Raw genomic sequence first — 25165 nt, 5'->3', positions numbered from 1 at the left:
GTTTTGTCAATGTTTTGGTAACTGTTTTAGTTGCCAGGAGGATGGTGTTTTCCACTCTTCCTGCTTCATGTTGGATTAATTTTGTAAAATAATTTTGTCTGTGTTTCTGAGTACCCCAGGGCCAAGGGGCTCAGATGCTGCTGGTTTTAGGAGTGGTGCTTCTCTCTATGAAAGGATTGAAGGAGAAGAAGATGAGTCAACAAGGAAGAATAGACTCCCATCCATTTCCAGGGAGCAGAATTTGAGATATGATGTAAGAATGCTGTATAAACTCAGGGAAAAACACCAGGGAAGATTGGTGGGAAAAGGTCTCCATCAGATGCCACAAAGAGGAGCGTGAGGATTAGTGAGGATTTTGGAATAGGTATGAGAAATGGGACTCTTGTGATTTCTGGAGGTAAATTGGGATTAACTTCTTTCTTTCCATTTCCCTGGGAGGAATGAAGGAGTAACAGACAAGAGGGACTGGAAAACAAAAACAAACTTATGCTGTTAATATTGCATTGGTATAAATACCTTCCCATAGGAAGATTGAAATCTGCTCTATACTTTAGTCCCCAAAGAAGTAAAAGAATCAAAAATCACTAAGGAACTGGCTGAGAAAACAGAACTGGTTATTGGAGAAAATAAGGTCAGAAATATATTGCAACTCAGTTTGTCCTAATCATTTGAACAATTTTCACTTTTGAGTATGTAAATAAATCAATTCACTTTTGCAACATAATCTGTAAAACTGAGTTGGAACCCACAGTCTGCAGCACGTTAAGAGATCATCAGTGCTGTTTACTGGGTGTATGAAGAGGGACTGGGGTGTGACTAACACAGAAAGGGTCTTGAAGCTGAGCTCCTCCCCCCAGGACCCTGGACTGAGTGGTACGCTATATCCTGATGAGAACCCAAGACATTTCCAATACAGCAGCCCACGGGGGGAGCTGTAAACTGCTAAGGATACTTCTCTTCGACCTACACAGATGGATTATGCCTCTTAGTAGAGTTCCATTGGAACTTTGCACTTAGTTTCACAAAAAAAAAAAAAAACTAAAATTCGATTTGAGGGTCTAATTCACTATCATCCAAGTCCCATCTGATATACAAACATGTCTAACTCACCAATTTTCTTTTTTTTTCTCTTATAGGATTCTAATCCGAACTCTAAACCTTGAAGTTAAAAGTGTTTGCTTTTTAGGCACAGTTTGTTTGGGGTTTTTTGTTTTTTTTAAAGCACTTGTTGTGGAGGCTGTTTCCTGTGTAAACCCATTTACTGCACACTAAAAGTGTTACTGTGCACTAACTAGACTTTTTTTCCCCCACACGCACATTTACATTTCTTAAGTTTGAATATTTGGGACATTAGCACGCAAATATACTCCCCACACACAAAAATCCCCATATAGAAATTTGTAGTTTTCCGGTTGGTTGGTTGGTTTTGCAGTGTATCTATAGCTCTGTCACCACTTAAACAGAAATTTTCTTCCATACACTATATTATTCACTGGGGGAAGGGGGGTATTTAAAAATATTAACCAACTAGTCAAAAACATAGCCAGTACCTGCAGACACATTCAGAATTTTTTTATATATAATATAAATCTTAACTCAATCCCACCCACTCTATCATATTATAAAACCCATTTAAAAGGGAAAAATCTTCTGCAATTATATTGTTTCGTGAATTAAATGCATCAATGTCACACTGCTCTTCGAATGGATTCCAAACAGGCTCATACTGTTGGAGTTTGTCTCTGCCCAGAACAGTCCATTTGCCCCCCCCATCAACCAGGCATGCTAGATACGACGGATCAGTAAATGTGCATAAAGGACAGCTTCTTTCAGATCGAGTCACTCTCGAAATAAGCTGCTACTATACAAGGTGCAATTCATTTATCCATCTTAGAATCAATTCCCAGCACAGAAGCAGCAGAGGGTCCTTTCTTAAATTGATCCTTGTCATATCTTGTATTACTTTACCCCAATAAAACTGAATTTCAGCGCATTCCACCAGACATGCAACATAGTTCCATTTCCCTCACATCCTCACCAAAAACCAACCAGGTTAGGATCAATCTGGTTATGGAGGGGGAAGATAAGATATCATCCAATACTCATTCTCAGTAATATTGGCAGATATTTTGAGATCTTAGCATTCACTGTGGATCGTACGATTATAGTGTCACTGCTAACAAGCCGGTGTTATTGGATTCATTGATGTTGAATATTATCATTAATACTTTATAGTGGATTATGGCATGTACTGGTAACCAATGCAGTGACAAGCACAGGTGTAATGTGATCATTATTTCCTAGATCCTAATAAGTCTTGCTATGGTATTTTGTAGTGGTTTTAAGTGACATGCTGGAAGACCTAGTAGTAAAGATTTACAGTAGTCTAGGTTGAGAAGATTAGAGTTTGCAATATAGTATGTAAGTTAATAATTGTTTCAACTGATGCAGTATCCACAACTTGGCATAACCTGTCTTAATTTACTGATGTGCATTTTCATTGTAAGGTTCTCATCTAGCTGCACACCTAAATCCAATATTTTGAGGGATTAATTTGAAAGTTACCCAGGTTAAGGGCAAGTGGTTTAGCTATCAATGAGTTTCTACTCAGCCAAATGATTTCAGTCTTTTTAGGGTTTAATGTTAGTTTAAGCTGCAAAAGTTCTTGTATTGTTTTCAAATAGGTAGTATCCAAGTTGTATTTTCAAATGATCTGGAGAGTGGAATGTAAAACTGTAAATCATCAGCATACAAGAAGAAAGTTATTCCTAGATTCATCAGTAATTTACACAGTGGGAGCATGTAAATATTGAATAGTGTTGCTGAGAGGGCTGAGCCACTGGAATGTATTAGATATATGGTTGCCCATTTGACTTGGAATGTTCTGTTAGATAGAAATGAAGAGAAACATCTGAGAACCCTGCCATCGATCCCAATGTTTCTCGTCTGATGGCATAACAGGTTATGGTCCACAGTGTCAAAGGCAGCCATTAAGTCAATTAGCACAAGACAATAAGATTCTTCTGTGACAAGCCCTTATAAAACCAAGTCCATTAATGAGAGGAGTAATGTCTCAGTTGAGTGATGTTTCCTGAATCCAAACTGATTTCAGAAGAGAATGTTTTGATCTTCCAGGTGATTCACAAGCTGGGATAACACTGCTTTCTGAAGAACCTTTGCAAGAAAAGACAAGTTGGATATTGGACGATAGTTGTCCCAATCGTCAGTCTTATTTTTTAGGATCGGCTTCATCAAGGCTTGTTTTAACCCATTTGGAACAGTTCTGAGACACAGGTTAATTAATGTTGTGCGGTGATAACCCCGTGTACTTGTTTCAAGGAACTGGCTGGAATTGAGTCACGTGAGTGAATGGCAGGTTTAATTTTACTACTGACTTGACAAATTTCCAGTTTTGATACTTTATTGAATAGGGACCACTTAACCATGCCATTAGAATCTTCAGGTGCTTTTGTTAGAGAACAGATAGACAAAAATCAATAAGTTGAAAACATGATTCCCTAAGAGTGCGATGGCATATTCATTGGAAGCGGCCTTTGTGAAGTTATAACTTCTCAAGATGGAAGATGGGTCTTTAATTAAATGTTTAACAAATTTAAATGTTAAATTTAAATGTTTAACATTTAATCAAAGAGCAGTTTAGAATTAAAAACAACTCTGTGAATCTGTTGAGCATAGTAATTTTTTTTTTTTTTGCTTTGTTAATGAACAGTATTTTGTAAGGAAAGATTTATATTTTCCTAGGGATTCAGCAGATGGGCATTTCCACCATTGTTTCTCTAATTTTCTAAGGTTTTCTTTTGTGATTCTTAATTCATCATTATACCAGGGCTTCTTATGTTTGGAGATGTTTCTTTCTGTCTCAGTAGTTTTCATCTGGACAGGACTAAAGCTTTCAGCTATGTCATTGACAATCTTATCCAAGGAATCAAATGCAGATGTGAAATTGGTTTGATTTAGTTCACGGAGCTTATTTTCTAATGTTTCAGAATGTACTTCCATCTCCATCTTTTTCCTGAAAGTAAGATTATATCTATACTATTCTGGATTTGGTTGGTGAAGGCTATTTCTGCTTTTATTAATGGATCAGACCAGGACAATATTGTGTGCGAAGTATTGATTAGGCAATTACTAGAATTAGCAAATATTAGGTCTAGCGTGTGACCTGCTTTATGAGTGGCTTTTGAGACAATTGTGACATCACAGGGCTTCCATTGTTTTAAAAACATTTCATCTACATGGAGGTTAAAGTCTCCTACAATTAATGTAGATTGTGGTGATTGAATTATTTGCTAAGGTGTTTATCAGTAGTGAGCAATCTTTTTGTAGTATGCCTGGAGGATAGTAGATCAGTCCTATGTTTGAGGAGATTTTAAAATTGCAGCCTTATAAGGTTGGTTAGTCTCTACCTTGTAAGGTTCCAGCTTTAGTTTGTTGGGTTTTTATTTTGGGTTTTTTTTTACTAATTAATAATCCTCCACCTTTTTATTTGGGTCTTGGAAAATGAAATAGATTGTAGTTAGCATTCGAAATGTGGTTTAAGAGCACATTATCTTTGTCATTCAGCCAGGTTTCAGATATGCAAAAAAATAGAGGGATTTAAACCCTCTAGCAGATCGTTGGAGGGAATTTTTTTTTTTTTTTTTTTATAGGAGACTGAACATTCAATAGGAGTAAACATGAAGCAGGAAGACAGTGAGGAAGAGCTGTTATTTATCATGGCGGAGATCAGCTTTGTGTTCTTTTACCTCTTTTTTAGGGGTTTTTTTTTTCCTCTTAGCTCTCCATTTAAGCCCTGTCCAAGTATAGGTTCAATAAAGCATATTTGTTCTATTTTAGTGGCATCGGCCAAGAGGCTAGTATCTAGTGGTATAAGCGTTTCGGGCTTACACGAAGGAGTGCACAAAGGGGCAAGCTCCTTTGCTTAGATGCTGAAAAGGCCATCGACAGGTATCAATGGTCCTTTTTATTTACTATTCTTGAGAAATATGGAGTGCTAATGAAGTTCTGTGGTTGGATCCAAGCACTATATGATCAGCCTAAGGTATGATCCTTACTAATGGATGTTCTGACAGGGGTTTTTTCTCTACGAGGAAGGGCACTGGGGATCAATGTACCTGGTAATCTGGGGAACTATATAAATTTAAATTATGCTCCTGTATTTACGAAGATGACAGACTTATTGGATTGGAAGGGATACTACTTTTCATGAGGAGAACAGGTTAATGTGGTGAAGATAATAAATAGAACAAACAGGGAAGAATATTCATTTCAACATGTACCCTGTTTTCTTCCAAATAGATTCTTCTATTAATAGCATGCTTCTGGACTTCTAATGGGATGGCAAACTTGCTAGGGTGAGATTAAGTACATTGTGGAGGCCCAGGGAGTGAGGAGGTATGGCGTTTCCAAATGTTCAGGTGTATTTTTGGGCATCAAGACTGGTAGGGGTTTTTGTATGGTTATATAAGGATTGAACCTCTCCCTGGCTATTGAGAGAAACCTGGCTGAAGGGATGGATCTAGTTTCATTGATAACAGAGAAATCTATTTCTCCTGAGGTAGACTGGCATACCGTAACTGTCCCTCCCGATTGCATGCACGATCAAGGTTTGGAGGGCGATATGCAAAGGGCTGTGTATGAAGGGTCAGGGTCCCCTGGCCTTTTCTCCCCTTTGGAAAATCCAACACTAACAATTCATACATTTAGTCCTGAAGCTAAGCAGTGGTGGAAGTCTGAACTCTTATTGCCTAGGTCATCTGTATGAAGATGATAGACAAATCTTTTGTGGAGTAGCAGTATAAAAGTTTGAGATTTCAACTCAATCTCAGGTATACTATGATCATCTGAAAAATGTGCTGGCCAAACTTGGAAATAAAGGCTGGAACTGGGTGCAACCCACCCCAGTGGAACATGCTTTCATGAAGGGGCTAGTTAGGCAGAAAGTATGCTTTATGCTGTATCGGGCGATTACTCAGTCATATTAACTTAGAGCCCACCTTAAAAGGCTGAGATGCACTGGGCGAGTGAGCTGGGGTTACAACTGGAGACTAGGGTTTGGAGAAGGATTTGGACTAGGGCTCACAGGTCTTCTTTGTGTGCAAAGGGCTGAACTAATGGTGAGGCTCATGCGTAGTTATAGATATCCGGTGTTTTTCTCAAAATTTTCAACTTCTGCATCACCAATTTGTTGGCGAGGCTGTGGGCAGAGGGGCACATACATGGTGGGAATGTCCATATATTTCCACTTTTTGGATTAGGATTGGCCGGCTTATAGGGTAAATCACGGACTGTTCCCTCTAACTTCGGAGTTATGTCTCCTTGGGTTATGGGGAGACCAAGTGTTGGGGAAATTTAAAAAGCAGCATTCAGCAATTGCTGAATGCTGCTAGTTTCTCTATTGCATGGAAATGGAAATCTGTTCCTACCCTGGAAAACTGGCGAACACAGGTACATTCTGTTGCTTTATCAGAGAAGTTAATTTACATGCTTTGAGATATCATAAGTTCTGGGATCCATACTGGAAATTTTATAATTCTGACTACAGGTGTTGTGGGGTTACATTATATAATATTCTACTCTGTATGACTTGAGAATTTAATAAAATGTGGCTTTGTATGTTGTCAGGTAACAAAATAAAAGTTGGAAAAAAAAGCACCTTTGCAGGGAAATTCCAAAATGGTGCTCAATTGTAGTGAAAATCCAAAAGCACAGACAGGACAGCAGTTTCAAGACTGCATTAAGGCTTGATATCCTATTTCTGGCAGAGGGTTGGACGACTCATTGGGGAAATTGCTAATTGCTTTCTCTTCTTCTCCAGAACTTTGTCTTTTGGAGCTGTGGAAGGCACACAGAGTGAGTAAGCAAAGGTTGCTTATGCATCAAATGTTACATGTTGCCCATTTTGTTATTGCATGGAAACGGAAGTCTGTACAGACTCTGGGTGACTGGAGATCTCAGCTACACTCTGCAGCCTTGCTCGAGAAGTTAACCTTTATGTTACGTGATAATGTTAAATTGTATGACAGGATTTGGGACTCATACTGGAAGTTTTATAATTCCTAATAGAAGCTTTTACTCCTTGCTAATACTCTGCATTTCACTATGAGGTGTGCTGCTGTTCTACTTTGTATTTCAGTGCCTGGTGTATGTTCTGACATTTCAAAATTTAAAAAAAATTTTAAAAAAAAAAAAGGACTAGGGTTTCAAAAATCCAAGTGGATTCTCATGGCTGAAAGAAGGCAGCATCTTCACATCCCCATCAGAATCCAAAGAGTCACACGGAGGAAAGGAAAGAGTGAGCTTGGGTGGAGGGGATACAAGTGCATTACTACCCGGCCAAGTAAGCCAGAAAGGAATTTTCTAATCCCTGATAAAGAAAAAAATAACTCATGGCAATAATGAATCCTACAAAAAAAAACTCTCCCTACCCAGTTCTCCTAAATTTAAAGGTGCTCAAAGCTTCCTTAGCCAAAAAGTCTTCTGCAGTGCATTTACTTATTGTAGCTGGAACCTACACACACCAAAAAGAAAAAAAAAAAAAAGTTATTTTGCAATTGACCGTGTCTCCTACTTAGCATACTTACTTACACTGTGAACAGTTTTTTGCAAACAGGTGTTCCAGCCCTACTCCACATTGCCCCAGATGTTTTTCTCCAACTCCAAACAATGCCGAGCATCATGGCAAATGAACACCAGGGCTATAGAACTGGCATGCAATGGAAGGGGGAGGGTAGTGCAACACAGAGAAAGCCTGGGGTGGTGCTGTTACCTAGAGTGTATGGGCAAGGGAAACATCTGGCATCATTCCAGCCAGCCTACTCTTTTAGAACAAAAGTCTGGAATAAACTGGAAAACTAGTTCTCCCAAAAAGCACTTACTGTGGCAACAGAACAATCCCACCCTTTGCAATGAGCAGAAGCTGGCAAACCTCCAGTCCTTATGGACACCAATCCACTCAGGTTTTCTGGATACAGCTAAGAAGTGTGCATGAGATAGCGGGGTGCATCAGTGTTCATGCAAGCAAATCATGCCATATTCAATGAGGGATATCCTAAAAACCTGAGCGCACTGGTATCCACGAGGACTGGAGGTTTCCTAACCCTAGCCATGAGCAGGCACTTCCTGCAGAGGAATACAATGATTTTCTGAAGCAGGCTGCATCTTCTCCCTCTAAAACGGGAGTTGGCTCCCTGTAGAAAAGCTCTGCTGAAGATTGATTTCAGATGATATCGCTTTCATTACGGTGCAAGTTTCAAAAGACTTCCTGAGTTCATTCACATTCAACAATAAGAAAAAAAAAGAATTCATACTTACAGTAATTTTGCCCATAATTTTTAGTAGTAAAAAGAATTGCTTCTAGCATCTGGTTAGAATCTTGCCACTACTTTCTGAAGGGGAGTATATGCCAAAGAAGAAAAAAAAAAGAAGAAGAAGATTCCCCTCACATGGTGGGAAATATTTTATGCACTTCAAAAAAAGCAATGCACAGCTATGTAGCGCTGCTGCTTCTGAAAAAGAAAATCAGAGCAGGGATAGGCAATGCCAGTTCCCCTGATCACAAGCCATTCTGGTCTTCAAGACATCCACACTGAATATTTAGGAGATGCAGTTGCATATACCACCTTCATGGCATGCAAATGCCATCTCATGTGTATTCACTGTGGAGATCCTGAAACTCCGACTGGCTTGCAGCACTGGAGTCGAGAATTGGCATTGCTTACCCCTGTTATAGAGCCAAGAGACCATGGGCCAGCTCAACAGAAGTCTTGGAAACCTGCCCATGCACCGCAGGCGACTGAAAAGCACCACCACATAATGGTATGTCTCAAAGCGTTTGGGAAATGCTCATTTTTATTGTGTGCAGGGAAGCTGGCAGAGGAGCTAACGGGGAGAGGGACAATTTCCTGCTGGCCCAAACCGGGGCAAAGATCATGCGTACTTCCCACCAGTTCTTTCAAAAAACTGCTGCAGGTGCAAACTAGGTGCAGTCTCTTATGCGGGATTTACACACGAGCAGAATTTTGTATGAAAAAAAAAAAAAAGGGCACAAAATGTGAAGTGCAGCACAAATACCTTTCCTCCCCAAGCCTATAACACCCCCCCCCTTCTCTCAACACACAACAAAAAGCACGAGTATTGTAGAACGCCGTGCAAATCTTTTCTACCAGGTACAGCAGAGGAGCTTTGCTCAAAGGTTCCCCAATATCCAGGAGGATTCACAGCCCCCCAGGCCACATTCCATTAGCCAAAGTTTGACGTCATGTTGACATCACCGCCCAGCACCTCATCCTGCTTTGCTCGCAAGCTATTCATGTGTAGATGCTGCCACGGGCCGATCAGCAGCTTTGCTCCCCTCTCCTGTTCCTGTTTCGGGGGGGGGGGGGGGGGGAGAGAGAAACTACTTCCAGGCACAAAAGCAGCTTCCCACTTTTAGAGTCCCTATTACTTTTTTTTTTTTTTTTTACTCACCTAACATAAAACTTTGAAAAGCCTTATTTCTCAGTTTTTTGGGGGTTTTTTGTTTTGTTTTTTTAAACATGTAGAGATAACACCCACGATACAAACGTACTCTATGTACTAAAAAGTCAGGTGATGACAAAATAAAAAAAAAAATTGTAGATTTTTAATTTTAATGCTAGATACAGGTGGTTACACTGAGGGAAGACCAGAGGTCAGAGCCTAACCAGCTTTTAATCCCTAACAACTTTTCTGTGCAGTAGCCCAAAAACTTTACCAAAAAAATTAAATAAATAAATAAAACGTTGCCTCCGTGAATGAAGTGTGTGTGTGGGGGGAAGGAACACTTTACACACTACTTCTCCCTGCTGTATCCGCTTCAGCCCATCTTCTCTCTCTCTTCTGGGACCATCTTTGCCAGCAAGAACAAGAGTCTAGGGCTACAGCCCAGTCAGCCCCAGGCCACAAATGTGACTTCTGAGTGCACTTTAGAGGGGGGAAAGGAGGGGAATGTTGAAAGTCAACTCTTTCTCTCCTAGGTCCATGTGTTCTGCAGCAAGCATGAGAAACCCGGGGCAAGGGTTGCTGTGTTTTTCCCCCTCCTTGCTGCATGGGTTCAGAGTACGTATGAAAGAAAACCAGAGAGATCGTGTTGGTGCGGGGCAGAGGTGGTAATGGGAGTGAGAGAGATCCAGAGATGGGGGAAAGGGGAAGGAGGGTAACAGAGAAGCACAGGGGACGACTTGAGTGGAGCCAGTGAAAAAGGCGACGATTTGGGAGGGAGACCAAGCAATGAAGGAGGAAGGTATAAGACAGAATAAGAGAAGTATGGGGGGCAGGGAAGAGACCAGAAGAGTAGAGTCATACCAGAGGAAAACGGGAGGATAGTAAAATCGAAATGTTAAGAGGAGTGGTTGGGGATGGAAGGGAGATTATCAGGGGGATGGTGATACATATAGATAGCTCCGTTTTAATTTATTATTCCTATGTTATTTAACTATTACTATGTTACAATGGTAAAATGTTTCAATCCTTTTATTTAAATATATCCCTCCCACCAAGTTAACTTCTTGCAATGTAAAAATAAGCAGTTCATGCCTTATTTGTTATGTTTCGATGTAAACAGATGTGATATTTCGATCGAATGTCGGTATATAAAAACAAATAAAATAAATAAAATAAGGGAGGCATACTGAGGGAGACAAAAAGACCAAGAGCTAAGAGGAGCAAGTGTTGAAACTGGAGAAGTGAAGGATATGGTGGGAGGGGGCAGAAAGTGATTTAAAGGCATTAAAGAAATAAATGAAGGAAAATAAGAAAAAGAAAAAAAGACTAAGAGTGATGAAGAAAGGCAAGAGAGCCTGGAAAAAGAATTAAGAAAAAAGACAGGAAAAAAAAAAAAAACCAGGACCAAGAGGATTAGAAAACCCACATACCCAGACAAAGATAGAATAAAGCAATTTTTTTTTCGGTTTAGTAATCTGAAACATGTAACAGTGATGATATAGTAGCTTTATAGCTCCAGGAGTACATTGAATGCTCTGGAATCAGGTTCAAAGTTTGACCTAGCTTATCTCCCATATAGAATTTACATGTGAGAAACAGTGGCATTTTGTTGGCTAATTAGATTTTTTCTGGTACATAATTAGTTCTTACATGTAGGATATCCCCCTCGGCCCAGAGTCTTTTGTATTTGGCCCAAACAGTGATATAACAAAAACTTAAAGAATATACTTTTAGGTATATTTTGAGGATTACTGCAATTTCCCATGGGGACAACTCACTACACAAGAACCCCCTTCTTCCAAAATCAACAGCTCAGTAAATAGTAACACTACAGGGAACAAGAGTTACCAGATTTCTGGTGGGTGAATCTGGGACTTTATCCTCTCTCCTTTCTTACCTTTGTGTTCCCTCCTCTGCCAGCTTCACTCTTACTTTTAGACCCTAGAATCTCACAGGATCTGTGGGTCCCCACATTCTGACAGAGGTGGTAAACACAAAAAAAAATAAAAATAAAATGAAAAACACTCCACACATGCTCACCAACTCTGTCCAATTTTCTTTTGAACCAACTTAAAACGCTGTACCATGCCCATCTCAGTCAGCCAAAATTTTCCATAATTCCTCCGTACTAGATAAACAATCCAGCCACTGAATATGGAGAAGCATTTCTTTTTAGTCTGAAATAGTATTCCTTTGTAAGGCTAAACTTTCTGTAGGGTCCTCTGTTCCCTCTAAGCTATGCACACACACACACTCTGACCCCGTGAGCATGGCAAAAGCATAGCATGCATAAGAAATCCCAATATTATTTGCATTATACTGGCTCACAGCAAACAAATTTGAACTCAATCCTATTAAAAAAAATAAAAGAAAAACTGCAAAAAGAAAATATGTGCATGCAGCCTTTCAAATGTTACAGGGGACATTGGTATGGTCCTCTAATATATTGGTGCCACATATCTTAAAAACCATCATCTTTCTTCAGAATACATAAGCCTTTGCATCTTTATAACAGCTTAATGGCCCCCATTTTTGTATCATTTGGATATTTTTGTTGAAAACAAGTACCCAAAGCCAACCCCAAATGCTGCCAAATGGAGACCTTATACAGTGAAAGAGCAACGCTTCAAACCTCACCCCCAGGTTTTGTTTTGTATTTCTCTCTTTTTTACTGGTATCTGCCAGATTTAACTTTCTATTTTTTTTTTAACTGATAACTTTATTGGTAGTTGGCCACCATGCACACTCGAAACTGCTTCAGCAGCTCTTTGAGCACTCATTTCAAGTTTCACAACCACCAAAGCATTTGTGGGGTTTTTTCCCTGGTTAGTGTTATCAGGTACTTCTCTGTTCAAAGTATACGGACTCTGAGGCCACAGGCACATTTCTTCTCAGCAAGGGAGCCAAGGTTTTATAGTCTGCTCTTGCAGATTTATGGCACAAAACAATACGCCAGCAAAACTGCTAGCACCTCCACTATAGTAATAAAATATTCTTAACTAGCTGTCAGAAAGTTAAGACTCCCTTCATCTGGCCCGAGCAGCCAGAGCCGGGTATAGTTTGCTGATTCAAACCAGCTGTAACTTTGGAATTGTGTGTATATATATTTAACTTCAGGATCTAATGAGACCAGCTCTACCCTCTCCTTTGAGATGCAAGAGCAACCCTTTGTACTCTGCCAGAAATTGCCTCACTTTGTACCGCCCAAGTTTCAAAATTTTAAACAAGGCAAAGAGATAGAGGGATAAGCAGTTTGATGCATTTGATAAAGAAGGGTTTCTTGCACCGAGACATTTTTAAAAGAATACATGGTTTACTTGCCTGTCTTCTATGTTACATAGAAAAATAAGCCGATGTTCCATTGGCCTCTCCCACGTAAGGTGAGAGAGTGACCACAATTGTTCTGCAATACGGTAATGTAAAAAACATACATGAAGTTTAAAGACATGCATGTTTCAGTGAAAACCAGACAATATCATGCAGAAGGAACTCAAACATGCTTGGTGAAGCTTTTCCTTCACCTGAACTCTACAAATGGAAGAGCAAAATCCACATCATGACAGACCAGGATCCTCACACACCTGCCCTTTATATATATTTAGCACATCTGCCCAAACAGCTGAAAGCCTCGGAGCGCTCATAGGATCAGAATTTAAATTACTGAATGGGGGACTTTACCTATTAACTAGTGATCTCTTCAAAAAGAAAATTCTGAAATTTTTTTTTTTAAAAAGTGTACTGTAATCTTTCCTAGGTACTGTTTCTTTTAAAAAAAAAAAAAAAAAAAAAAAAAGGAAAAAAGAAAAGTGTGAGACCATCCTGCAAGTCATCTATTAGGTTTCCAAAGCTTTCACAGGGAAGAAACATCTTTGAATAATTTTGTGGGTCTAACAACTCAAAAAAAAAAAATTTGAGTCACAACCTGCGATTAAGTCAGTTTCCACCAGGGCCAATAAAGCAACTATATATTTAAAAAGTGTATATATATATATATATATATAAAGGAGGTGGGTGGTGTGCCATTTTATATTTAGCATGAATTACAGGCACCACACACAATGACGCTAACACAGGAGTACAATAAATAGCACGAGCTGCACTGATGAGAGGAACACAAGAGATCCTTCTAGAACACATCCTCCAAATACCAGACTACCCTGTCAGCTTGAACTCTCTCATAGCCAAGCAAAATTACCACAGATACACCCCTCCCGAGACTCCAAAATTCCCAATTAAAAATCTTTTGTAGCATACATTTTCAAAGCACAACAGTTGTAAACTACTTGGAGCATAACATGCATCCATATGGCCAAGGGGATTGCTATCTTTGCCTTTACTGGGGATGACAGGCTGATGAAGATTTCTCCTAAATTCCTATCCTCATACTACAGAATCATTTTCTTCTTGAAAAAAGAAAAAAGAAAAAAAAAACACACTTCTATTTGCTAATGCACAGAAACACTCATTATCATGCATTAGTGAATACTTAGGATTTCTAACATAAGCCCCATTGCCAATAATGGGATCCACGGTCAATCACGCACATTACAGGTACTTCACACAGAGTTGAAGTGAGACATCTAAAATTACCCCTGTTATTTTTTAGGCAGTTTAAAAAGATGAATTTTAATGAGAATATTACGATACATTTCCAAGTTGTAGAATCCATCATAAAAAAAAAATTTTTAATTAAAAAAAATATATATTTTTTGCCAGAACTGCCAGGTAACAAGGTGACAAAGTTTTATACCCACTGGCATCTACTTATACAAGACAACCAAGGCCAGTTCTTTGCCAAGCTGTAGTTACACGATGTTAGGTTCCATATTAGGAGCTACCACCCAGGAAAAAGATCTAGGCATCATAGTGGATAATACTTAAATCGTCGGCTCAATGTGCAGCAGCAGTCAAAAAAGCAAACAATATTAGGAATTATTAGGAAGGGAATGGTTAATAAAACAGAAAATGCCATAATGCCTCTATATCGCTCCATGGTGAGACCGCACCTTGAATACTGTGTACAATTCTGGTCACCGCATCTCAAAAAAGATATAGTTGCGATGGAGAAGGTACAGAGAAGGGCAACCAAAATGATAAAGGGGATGGAACAGCTCCCCTATGAGGAAAGACTAAAGAGGTTAGGACTGTTCAGCTTGAAGAAGAGACGGCTGAGGGGACAAAAGCAAGGCTGGAAAAGTCCTTTATTCTCCTAAAGTAAAATTAAAGATCGAATGTGTGTCAATGTGCTTTCGAATTTCACATTTTTGCCACAGAATCAACCCCTGAGCTCTGCAAACTGGGGGGCCTGTGCCTTAGGCCTTCCAGTTCCTGTGGCCCAACCTTACAGGTCAGGGGGGGCGGGCAACACCACCAGCAGTGCCTAGGTCTGGCAAAATCCTAAATCTGTCACTGAGCATGCTGTAGCTTGTTCGTAAAATGGAGGGAAAGGGCTGGCAGATAGAGACTGAAGACAGCTAACACACCGTCAGGACAGCGGGTAGAGAATTACTAGGAGAGGTAGCAGTTTCTGAACCGTGAGAAGAGCACAGTGCATCCGGGGAGAGCAGAAAAAAACACAACAACATTATCCTAAGGAGTGGCAAGAACACAATGGCTGCAGAGAAGTCATTTCTAGGAAAAGAGTTAAAGAAGGACTAGCAGGAAGAGTGGCTAGGAGGAGAGGAGGTGGTCAAAGGAACGAGTTAAAGATGTGAAGCAGCAATGAGGGTAGCGAGAATCTGTGCCCTTCTCTTCCAGCACCACAGCCCCACTCCATGCTTTCCACCCTGCTGTGCTGTATATGCAAGGAAGAGAATTGATTCGGTGTGACATGCTCTACCCTCTTAGCCATCTCAGAGTCCAGTCTAAAAACTCACTTTCAGGCAGCAGTGAAATACTAACCACTTCCCTGCAATACACACACGATATCGATTCGTTTGTTATGTGTGTTTTGTCTTGACCAACGGGCCGATACAGTAAAGTCTAATCGGAGAAAGTTCTTTTTTACTCAACGCACAATTAAACTCTGGAATTTGTTGCCAGAGGATGTGGTTAGTGCAGTTAGTATAGCTGTGTTTAAAAAAGGATTGGATAAGTTCTTGGAGGAGAAGTCCATTACCTGCTATTAAGTTCACTTAGAGAATAGCCACTGCCATTAGCAATGGTAACATGGAATAGACTTAGTTTTGGGTACTTGCCAGGTTCTTATGGCCTGGATTGGCCACTGTTGGAAACAGGATGCTGGGCTTGATGGACCCTTGGTCTGACCCAGTATGGCATTTTCTTATGTTCTTATGTCTGCGGGCAAACGCCCGCTCTCCTGTGCATGCGATTCACTATTCAAATGAGGCCCGGCGGTAAAAACAGGCAAAAGGAGGCACTAGGGACACTAGCGCGTCCCTAGTGCCTCCTTTTGGACCGGAGCGGCGGCTGTCAGCGGGTTTGACAGCCGACGCTCAATTTTGCTGGCGTCGATTCGAGCCCGCTGACAGCCATGGGCTCGGAAACCGGACGCCAGCAAAATTGAGCATCCGGTTTTTGACCCGACAGCCGCGGGCAGACTTCAAATTTTTTTTTTTCCCCCCCACTTGTGGAAACTTTCGGGACCTCCGACATGATATTAAGTGAGAGGGTGCACAGAAAAGCAGTTTTTACTGCTTTTCTGTGCACTTTCCCGTTGCCCGAAGAAATTAGCGCCTACCTTTGGTAGGCGCTAATTTCTGAAAGCAAGATGTGCAGCTTGGCTGAACATTTTGTTTTCTGAATCACGTGGGAATACCTAATAGGGCCATCAACATGCATTTGCATGTTGCGGGTGCTATTAGGTTCGGGGGGTTGGACACGAGTTTTCGGCCCCTTACTGAATAAGGGGTAACACTAGCGCGTCGAAAACGCGCGTCCAATAGAGGGTCAACAGTGCGCTCCATCGGCGCGCACTGTACTGTATCGCCCCGTAAATTACAAACTCCATGGAGCAGGAAGTGTCCCATGTCTAGTAACTCTCTAAAAGTGTAAAGTAACAGCAGTACGAGAGGACTGCGAAATGAGACTGGAGTGGGAAGATTTGGCTGGCAGAAGAGCAGCGTTACACAAGATGTAAAGCTGGCTGAATGGACCACTGGGGTTTTGCCGGCACACTTCACCCTGATGTAGCAGACAATGCTAGAAGTTAAGTGTGTTAAGCAGCCAAGGTGGAGAGCTGGATTTACAGAAGGCAGCGAGCCTAATAATGAGTAGCAGAAGAAAGCACAGAGACCGGGGGGGGGGGGGGGGGGGAGAATGGGAACATCAAAAATGATGGAAGTGGAAAACACAGCGTGACAGAGTCTAAGAATTTGACTACTGAAGCTGTGAAGGGTCAGGATCAGCAAAATCTGAGGACAAGTAGGGACTGCTGGAGAAAAAAAAATGGGAAAGTGGTGAAGAGCTGAAGAAAGTCAGGCAGTGATGGACAGTGTTCAGTGGAACCAACAGACAAGAGGATGACCAAGCAAGATCTGGAGAAACCACGGTGAATATGAATGACCTGCGTGTTAAGAGGGGTTGGATTTAGAAAGAATTATTTTTTAAAAAAAATGAACAGATGAAAAGAGAAAAATCAGCATCATTCCCAAAATGGTCACACCCTGACTGGAATAAAGAATGCACATTAAAAGACACACCAACGTTGTCTTTAATAAAAAAATAAAATCTTCCCTCCCTCATTCCGTTCTTCAGTTCCTGCTTTCTATGGATCTGTGTGCGATGCCCGCAGGGAATCATCTCTATGAACACCTGCTCTACAAACATTCCTAACAATCTGAGCATCTCAGCAAGAGAAGTTCTTGAAAATAAAAATTTTTAAAAAGGATTTCTGCTAAGGCATGAAACGAGAAAAAAAAAAAAGGAGGGGGGGGGGGGGAAGGCAAGTGATTTTGTTTAAAATGCCAACTGAATTAACCAAAACATGTTCTAGCACCTGTACTTTAAAAAAAAAAAAGCCCTCGATCTTGTCTGTACACCAGAGCCAAATCTTGCACAGGCAGCAAACATCAAAAGCTGTGTGTCAATTCCTTTATATTTTCCTTACGTGTGGTTGAGAGGTTAAAAAAAAAAAAAAGTTACCTACCCCAGCCCCTCCTCCTTGCTTTCAACTCATCATTTCTTTTGCTCTAATTCAATTGGTGGGGGGGGGGGGGGGGGGGGGGGAGTAGTTTAGCATCCACTGAAAGTTACTGAAGGAATTCTGATCTTTCATGTTACTTGGGTTTCTTGCAATATTGAGCCGGGGAGGGCAGGGGGAAGAGACACATTCAGGATCTACCACAAAATCAGACACTTAAAATCCAGGGCAGTAGAACTTCTAGGAGATTTTAATCTCCACGTCGACATTTCTCCCCGTTCCCCCACTTGTGACGCATTCCTAGATTCACTGAACGCACTAGGATACAGACAGACCATCCACTTCCCCACTCACAAGGCGGGTCACACCCTTGACCTCCTCTTCACTAATGCTCTCATTCAGGTTGACCCCCCCTCCCACACACCTATTCCCTGGTCAGACCACTACCTCATCGAAGCCTCTCTCTCATACAAGACACCCTCCCGACATAATAACACTAACAAAACTATCCACTACAGGAAAAACTGCACTAGAGATTACCTCATCTCAGCTATCTCTAACAAACTCGACCAACTAGATCTCACCAATGCAGACACAGCACTCGCTTCCTGGCACAATATTACCAATAATATAGCCAACACTATCTGCCCCTTGCAATCAAAACTCATCTCTCCTCTACACAATGAAAAAAGGAAACGTTGGTATTCCCAAGAATTAAAGAACCTAAAACAATGCCTTCGAAAATCTGAAAAGATCTGGCGTAACGATCCCTCTCCTACACACCTTGCCCAATTTAAGTCCTCCTTACATCTGTACAGCGAAAAAATCAATAAGACAAAACGCGACTTTTTCGCTAATAAAATACATCAATTCCAATTCAACCCTAGAATACTTTTTGATTACGTAGCTTCACTCACCAAGCCAGCAGCTCCCGACATTCCAGATGAAGTAGCCACATCCAAATGTGAAGAACTTGCCACGTTCTTCCAAACCAAAATAGACAAATTGCTGTCCACCTTCTATACTACACCTACCACTCCCCTCAGCCTCTCCAATCATAACCTCAACCACACCATCACTAGTAACAACACTAAACTTCTCTCCTCATTAGACTGCACCTCAGTACTTGAAATAGAATCATTCATCAAGAAAGCCAAGCCCTCTTCCCATCCCTCGGACACAATCCCTACCAAACATCTACTTTCCATCCCTAACCTTATCGCTAAACCCTTAACAAACATCATTAATCTGTCCATCAACTCGGGGCAAGTACCTGTTCCCCTTAAACAGGCAATCGTCAAACCTATCCTAAAAAAACCTAAACTTGACCCCTCTGACCTCGCCAACTACCGCCCCATCTCTAATCTCCCCTTCATCTCCAAACTCCTCGAAAAAAACTGTCAACAAACAACTCTCAGAATACCTCGAAGATAACCGTATCCTTGCACCTGCTCAATACGGTTTCCGGAAATCCCACAGCACTGAGACACTTCTACTTCCCTGTCAGACCATATTCTTAAAGGATTTGACAAAGGGCAATCCTTTATTCTCGCCTTCCTTGACATCTCCTCCGCTTTTGATACCATCAGCCACTCAATTCTCCTACAACGCTTAACTGAAATTGGCGTCACAGGTATTGCCCATAACTGGTTCAATTCCTACCTCAGTAACAGAAACTTCAAAATCCAACTAGGAAATCACGAATCCAAAACTATCCACCTCAATCAGGGTGTACCACAAGGCTCAGCTCTGTCCTCAACTCTCTTCAATATTTACATGCTACCCCTCTGTGACCTCCTCTCTAGTCTCAAGCTGCCTCACTTTGTCTACGCTGATGATGTTCAGCTGCTCATACCCATCACTGACTCCCTACCAAAAGCTATGGATATCTGGAATGATACGCTCCAATCCATAAACAAGCTTTTAGCTTCCATCCATTTAGCTCTTAACACTACTAAAACTGAAATCATGCTCATCTCACCCCAAAATCATCCTAACCCCCCTCCTATTCATACACCATTCGCCCAGCAAGTCCGTGATCTGGGTGTCATCCTTGACGACCATCTCACGCTTAAGAAATTCATCAGCAATATACTAAAAGAGGGCTTTTTTAAACTACACTCCCTAAAAAAACTAAAACCCCTACTACATCCCCCCGACTTCCGCACAGTTCTTCAAACCACCATCTTTGCCAAAACCGACTATTGTAATGCTCTTCTCCTTGGCCTACCGAACAATGCCATTCAACCCATTCAAATATTACAAAACACAACAGCCCGGATCCTGACTAACTCACGCAGAAAATGACCATATCACACCGGTATTAAAAGACCTACACTGGCTCCCAATTGCATCACGCATCCAATATAAGACTCTCTCCCTTGTCCACAAGGCTTTATACAACCCTGAAATGAACTGGTTCAACGAATCCTTCCGCCTCCACCAATCCAACAGGCCCATCAGACACCAACACCTCGCCTCCATGCCTACACCTTCTCCCAAACATTACAAACTTACCTCCACGAGAGCCCGAGCGCTCTCTATCGCCGGGCCCACCCTTGGAAAGCAATGCCTGTCGACTACGACAAGAAGAATGCACAAAAACATTCAAACGTAAGCTAAAGACCTGGCTCTTCACCAAAGCATACACCTAATTCCCCCACTTTCACACTCACACCCATACTCTCCTTCCCTCTCCCCCATTCCTCACTCCCACCTCTAAATTCCTCCTTCGCCCCCTTCCTGTTCAGTCCTCTTACCTTCTCCTGATTTCTCAGCTCGCCTTCTCCTTTTACCCCATCCACCCCTCCTCCCCACCTACACCCCCCAACCCCCTCCCCATCCCCCCCTCCTCCCGTATAACTCTACACAATTGTATTTCCATGGCATTGCTGTATTTATGAATACTTTGTACATAGTGATACTCTATATATATTTGTAAATTTTGCTCATAAGTTTTGTTTAATTATCTCCCTCCTCTTTTCCCCCTCCTCATTTGTTCTTATGTTAAATTCGTTATATCTGTTCGATGTAAACCGCCATCCCAGGCGCCTGTTTCAGTTACACTGTAAACCGATGTGATATCCCGGATGAACGTCAGTATATAAAAAATTTTTAAATAAAAAAAAAAAAAAAAAAAAAAAAAAACTTGATGGGCTTTCGCCTCTTTAAAATTTTGCATCTTTGCAATAACTTACACACTGCTGTCTTGACACTCCCGGGGAGGTTTTCCCCTCATCACCAACATGCAGAGGTTCCTGGGCTCCTTCACATATTTCTGCAGTAGCTGAATTTTCATGGACATAATGTTTTTGCTGCTTTAGCAAGGAGATCACGTTACCAGCTCTTACTTTGCAAACTAAAGCCATCTGGTAACGGATTATCATCACCATTACTCTTAGCAGATACCTTGAACACTATTTGACACAAATGTCTTTCGTGCATTTCAACCTTCACAAGTCTCCTTCAACCTGAATTTTTTTATTACAATAAAAAATAACTTCCTTTTTTTTTTTTTTTTAAATAAATTAAGTTTGATCTTCATAGTTAGCCAGCTCATGTCACCTAACAGTCTCTGGCATAGTTAAAGATGATCTTCCACCAGCACCAATATAAACAATACCAATAGACTCCACAAAATCTGTCCTAGATTTTTCTCTGTTACACCGTTATGACTGTGAGGCCAACATATCAAAGTCTGCTCCAGGGCAAAATTTGTTCCAGTTTTCCTCCACTGTTTTGTTTTTTCTTTTAAAGGGAGGGTGGAGGAGGATGTAGATTTTCTTTTTGATATATCTACCCTCATATATAGTTCTCAAATCTGAGAAGAGAAAGAAGGATCTTTTTTTTTTTTTTTGGTCTCCCTATACAAGACTGGGCAACCTGCATTTTGAAGGCAGTTTGCATGTTCACACTGCATCAATGCCTTATGAAAAGATCAGGTCTAAAGCAGGAGCAAACTGGATCATTGGGGCCCTGGGAAGGGTTCCCAGTGGACTGCTTTCCTGGTCATGGGCCACCTGGCAAGGAAAAGCTAGCGAAGAGGGTGGAGTAAAATCCAGTCACCTCAGTCCCACCTGTGCTGCCATTGCTCCACGGTACAAGGTCACTGTCTTATCCTACCAACCTCATCTAAGTGGCCCATTAGAGTGAATTTGAGCCCATGGTACCTGTGGGTCCAGCTGGCTATTCATGCTACAGGGAGACGTCAGCCAGCTGGCACCGCACATCAGATGCTCAGACCATACAGAGAGAAAAGAGAAGAGATATTTCAGATGTAATATCTGTAATTGTTAAAATGCGAGGGGAAGTTATGTACATGATACACAAAAAAAATTGCCATCACCATACTGAGCCTAGGCTATACATACGTTATCAGATGATAACCAACTAATTCACAACAATGAATTTGAAATCCTCTTCTAGCTATAGTTTGAAAATCGATCATCTGCTTATCACTCTCTCTCTTGGCTCTATCATTGACTTTATGTAGTTTATCCCATTATGTCCCAAATTTTAAGAAGCTATCCTCTAAATAGGGCACTGGGACATAATGGGTTAAACTGACACTTGGGCCACACCACTTCTCTGCATAAACATCCAAGTTCACTCTTCAGATATGCTCATACTATATTCCTAATTCAGCGCCATGCCTGCAAGAAGATGGGTAAAGGAACGCTGCTGGTCGGTTCCCGGATTTTGCAGACTACAAATGGGGCAAGCAGACAAGTAGGAACTTAAATTATGTCTTTTCCCCCAGCAAGAGACATCCCTTGTGCCTTCAACAAGAGAAGCAAGAAATCACTCAAACATAAATCTTAAAATCTTCTTTGGGGTTTTGCTTTTTTTTTCTTAACTGCGGGGCAGTATTGATCTGGCTGGTGGTTTGTTGTTTGCCAGCTGGTCCCAAGGCCTTCAGAAGCTCCCCCCAACCCTCAGGAACCTAACAGATAGGATGACGCCCATTACACTGCACTATGCTTTATCCAACCAGGCAAAGCATCCTCACAGCGTCAGATTGTTTGCAGACAAATGCCAGAGAACACCAAAGCAAGAAGAGGTCCAGATCTTAAAATAAATAAATAAATGAATTTCTCCATGCGCTACCCATTTGGCTTTCTAATGAACTAGCTCAATGACCCAAAGAAAACCATCTTCTAATTGATTACAGCTGGATGGGGTGATAAGAAGCTTTAAGGATTTTCAGATTTCGTTTGACGTCTTTAAAACGAAAACAAAAAGTACTAACCACCAGGAATCTGTACACTGCTAAAGTAATCAGGATTTTTATACCTGGTTGGAGGGTGCATGCCAAATTATTTAACTTGCACATTTACTATTAAAAAGGAGAAAGCGTTTCCTGAACTTTTTTTTTCTTTTTAAAACAATCACGTCCCTCTAGCCTGGTCACGAGATGCAAGAGCAACCCTGCCTTGCAGTATAAGGCTCCAACTACCACCCAGCGAGGCATGCATTTTAGTAACCCTCACATGCTAACACCTTTCCAGTGGCTCCTGCTAATAAGATGAAGCACGAAGGCCTCAGAGGGGCGCGCGCGCACACATCCCCAGGGCTGAAAGTCGGCCCCCTACTGACGGAAGTGTAGCACGGCTAACTCCTGAGCCTGTAAGCGCCGCAGCTAGCGTAGGTATGCAAGGGCACAGCCATCACCCTCTCCAGGAACCAGAACCAAGGCTTAAGGTTCTAATTAGTACTAGACATGAAATAAAAAGGGGAGTCCAACCCTGGCACTTTTTGTGCATTACTTCATTTCATTTTCAAGATGTGGTCTTCTTGGCATCTTTCTGCCATTCCACAGCAGCAGTTGCAACCACAGAGGAGGAGGAGGAGGAGGAGGACTGGAAAATCTGAAATGTTTCAGCAGGCTGGAAGGGGGGGGGGAGGGAGGGAGAAGGCACTAGAAGTCATCCACTATAAAATCGCGGGAAGTTTCTACCCCCTGCCCCCTTTAATAGAAATGCTAATAAAGTTTCTCAAACGCACCAAACAAAACGCTCACGTACAAAAGCACAGCGCTGCGGGAACTAGCTGGACAGAAGAGATTACGCGCCCTAACCGCAACACAATTTCAATTCCTTTCAAAAAATTAAAAAAAAAAAAAGTAGCAACTCCTTCAAAAAAAGGTCTTCCTCGTCCCCTTAATAATCTTCCAAAACGTGCAACTTTTAAATGTAGCAAAAGAAGCTCGTGCACGTGAAAGAGAGAAAAGAAAAAAAAAAAAACAAACTTGCCCTTCGGAGCAACAGAGTAAGAATGGAAACAATCCTCTCACCTCCACCCATCTCCGAGCTTCCGCGAAGGCTAAGTCGCAGCTGGGATCCACGCTGCCTCGCCGCTCCATGACTGAAGAAAAGCAAAAAAAAAAAAAAAAAATAGAAAATAAATCACAAAAAAGTGACACTCGAGTCCTCCTCTCGGCCAGCTGACAGCAATGGTTTGAGCCGCGCGCTGAGGGCGGGAGGAAGGAGCCGGTGCTCAGCAGAAGCCTCCCCTCCTCCTCCTCCTCGCGGGCATTGTTGTACCGGGGGGGGGGGGGGGCTGGGCGCCTTGCTGGGACAGCGGACCTGGGAAAAACACTCACGGAGTGGGAATCGGCGACTGCAAACCTCGAGAGAGAGGAGTAGCCCGGACTTATTGAGTGACCAGGACAAAAAAAAAGAGAGAGAGAGAGATCCCACGCTGCCGATCCGCGGTTTCTGTCTCGCTTATTCCGCTCCAAGGCCCGGGATAACGAAAGGGAGGAGACAGCGGCTCCTGCGCTTACCTGCCCTCTGCGCCGGGCGTGGGGAGGGTGCGCAGCCTCTCGGCCCCACCCTCAGACCTGTGCTTGGGTGGGGGCGGGATCTGAATCCGGAGCCCGCACACAGCTTTCTCTCCCTTTCTCACAGTAATTGAATGACGGGCTCCCGGAGCCTCTCGTCTCGTACTTTTATCTTTTTCGGCTGCCTCAAAAGAGGGATCGAGCCAGTTTGCCGGGAAAAGAAACCCAGCAAAGGAGCCGGGCAGGGAGGATCCCTACTCCTGGCTACCAAATATTTCTGTGCTGCATCGGATGGGTTCGTCGGGCAATACCCCACTGCTGTCCGCATTTCCCGGTGGTTCATTATCGTCTCATTAGAGCAGCTCTTTATTTACTTAACATTTTTCATCCCCCATCGGCCGGGGGCGATCCACAGCACAGAAGACAAAAATAATAAATGCAACAACAAAAATAAAATCGCGTGCAAAAAAATGCAATAGCTATGTCAGATATCACCTTAAAAGCTGCAACACGCAGGTCATCATTCAGGTCAAACAAGAGTGAGAGCCCTGATGTCTCTGTAATTCGGTCCTACGGTACAGCAGCTCAGCACTGAAAGCGCCACGAAGCCCGAGGGGACAGTGTCACGCCTCTGAAAAGTACCAGAGAAAGCAGCTGACAGGTTGTTTTCAGACTGGGAAGTCTTTTGATTTCAGTTTACACCTGTTGTTGGGTTGGGTTTTTTTCAGTGCCTCAAGTCTAATACAAAATGTACCTGGAAGCTGCAAAATGTCAATTCGCCTTTCTTTTTCTCCTCTCCT

General features: G+C 41.9%; 1 protein-coding gene across 1 annotated transcript in view; it reads right to left on the bottom strand.

The window, feature by feature from the left end:
• The window catches only part of LMO7 (LIM domain 7), a 374915-nt gene extending 350968 nt beyond the window's left edge, over positions 1 to 23947 (bottom strand). The window contains exon 1 of the mRNA XM_029603031.1: positions 23877 to 23947. Within this exon, the coding sequence (XP_029458891.1) occupies positions 23877 to 23886 (10 nt within the window). The 5' untranslated portion in view covers positions 23887 to 23947. The remainder of the gene's footprint in view (positions 1 to 23876) is intronic.
• Positions 23948 to 25165: the final 1218 nt, after the last annotated feature.

This window comes from Rhinatrema bivittatum, chromosome 5 (assembly GCF_901001135.1).
Source record: "Rhinatrema bivittatum chromosome 5, aRhiBiv1.1, whole genome shotgun sequence".
NCBI lineage: Eukaryota > Metazoa > Chordata > Amphibia > Gymnophiona > Rhinatrematidae > Rhinatrema > Rhinatrema bivittatum.
The sequence above is the reverse complement of the archived record's forward strand: the minus strand, read 5'-3'. Positions and strand labels throughout refer to the sequence as shown.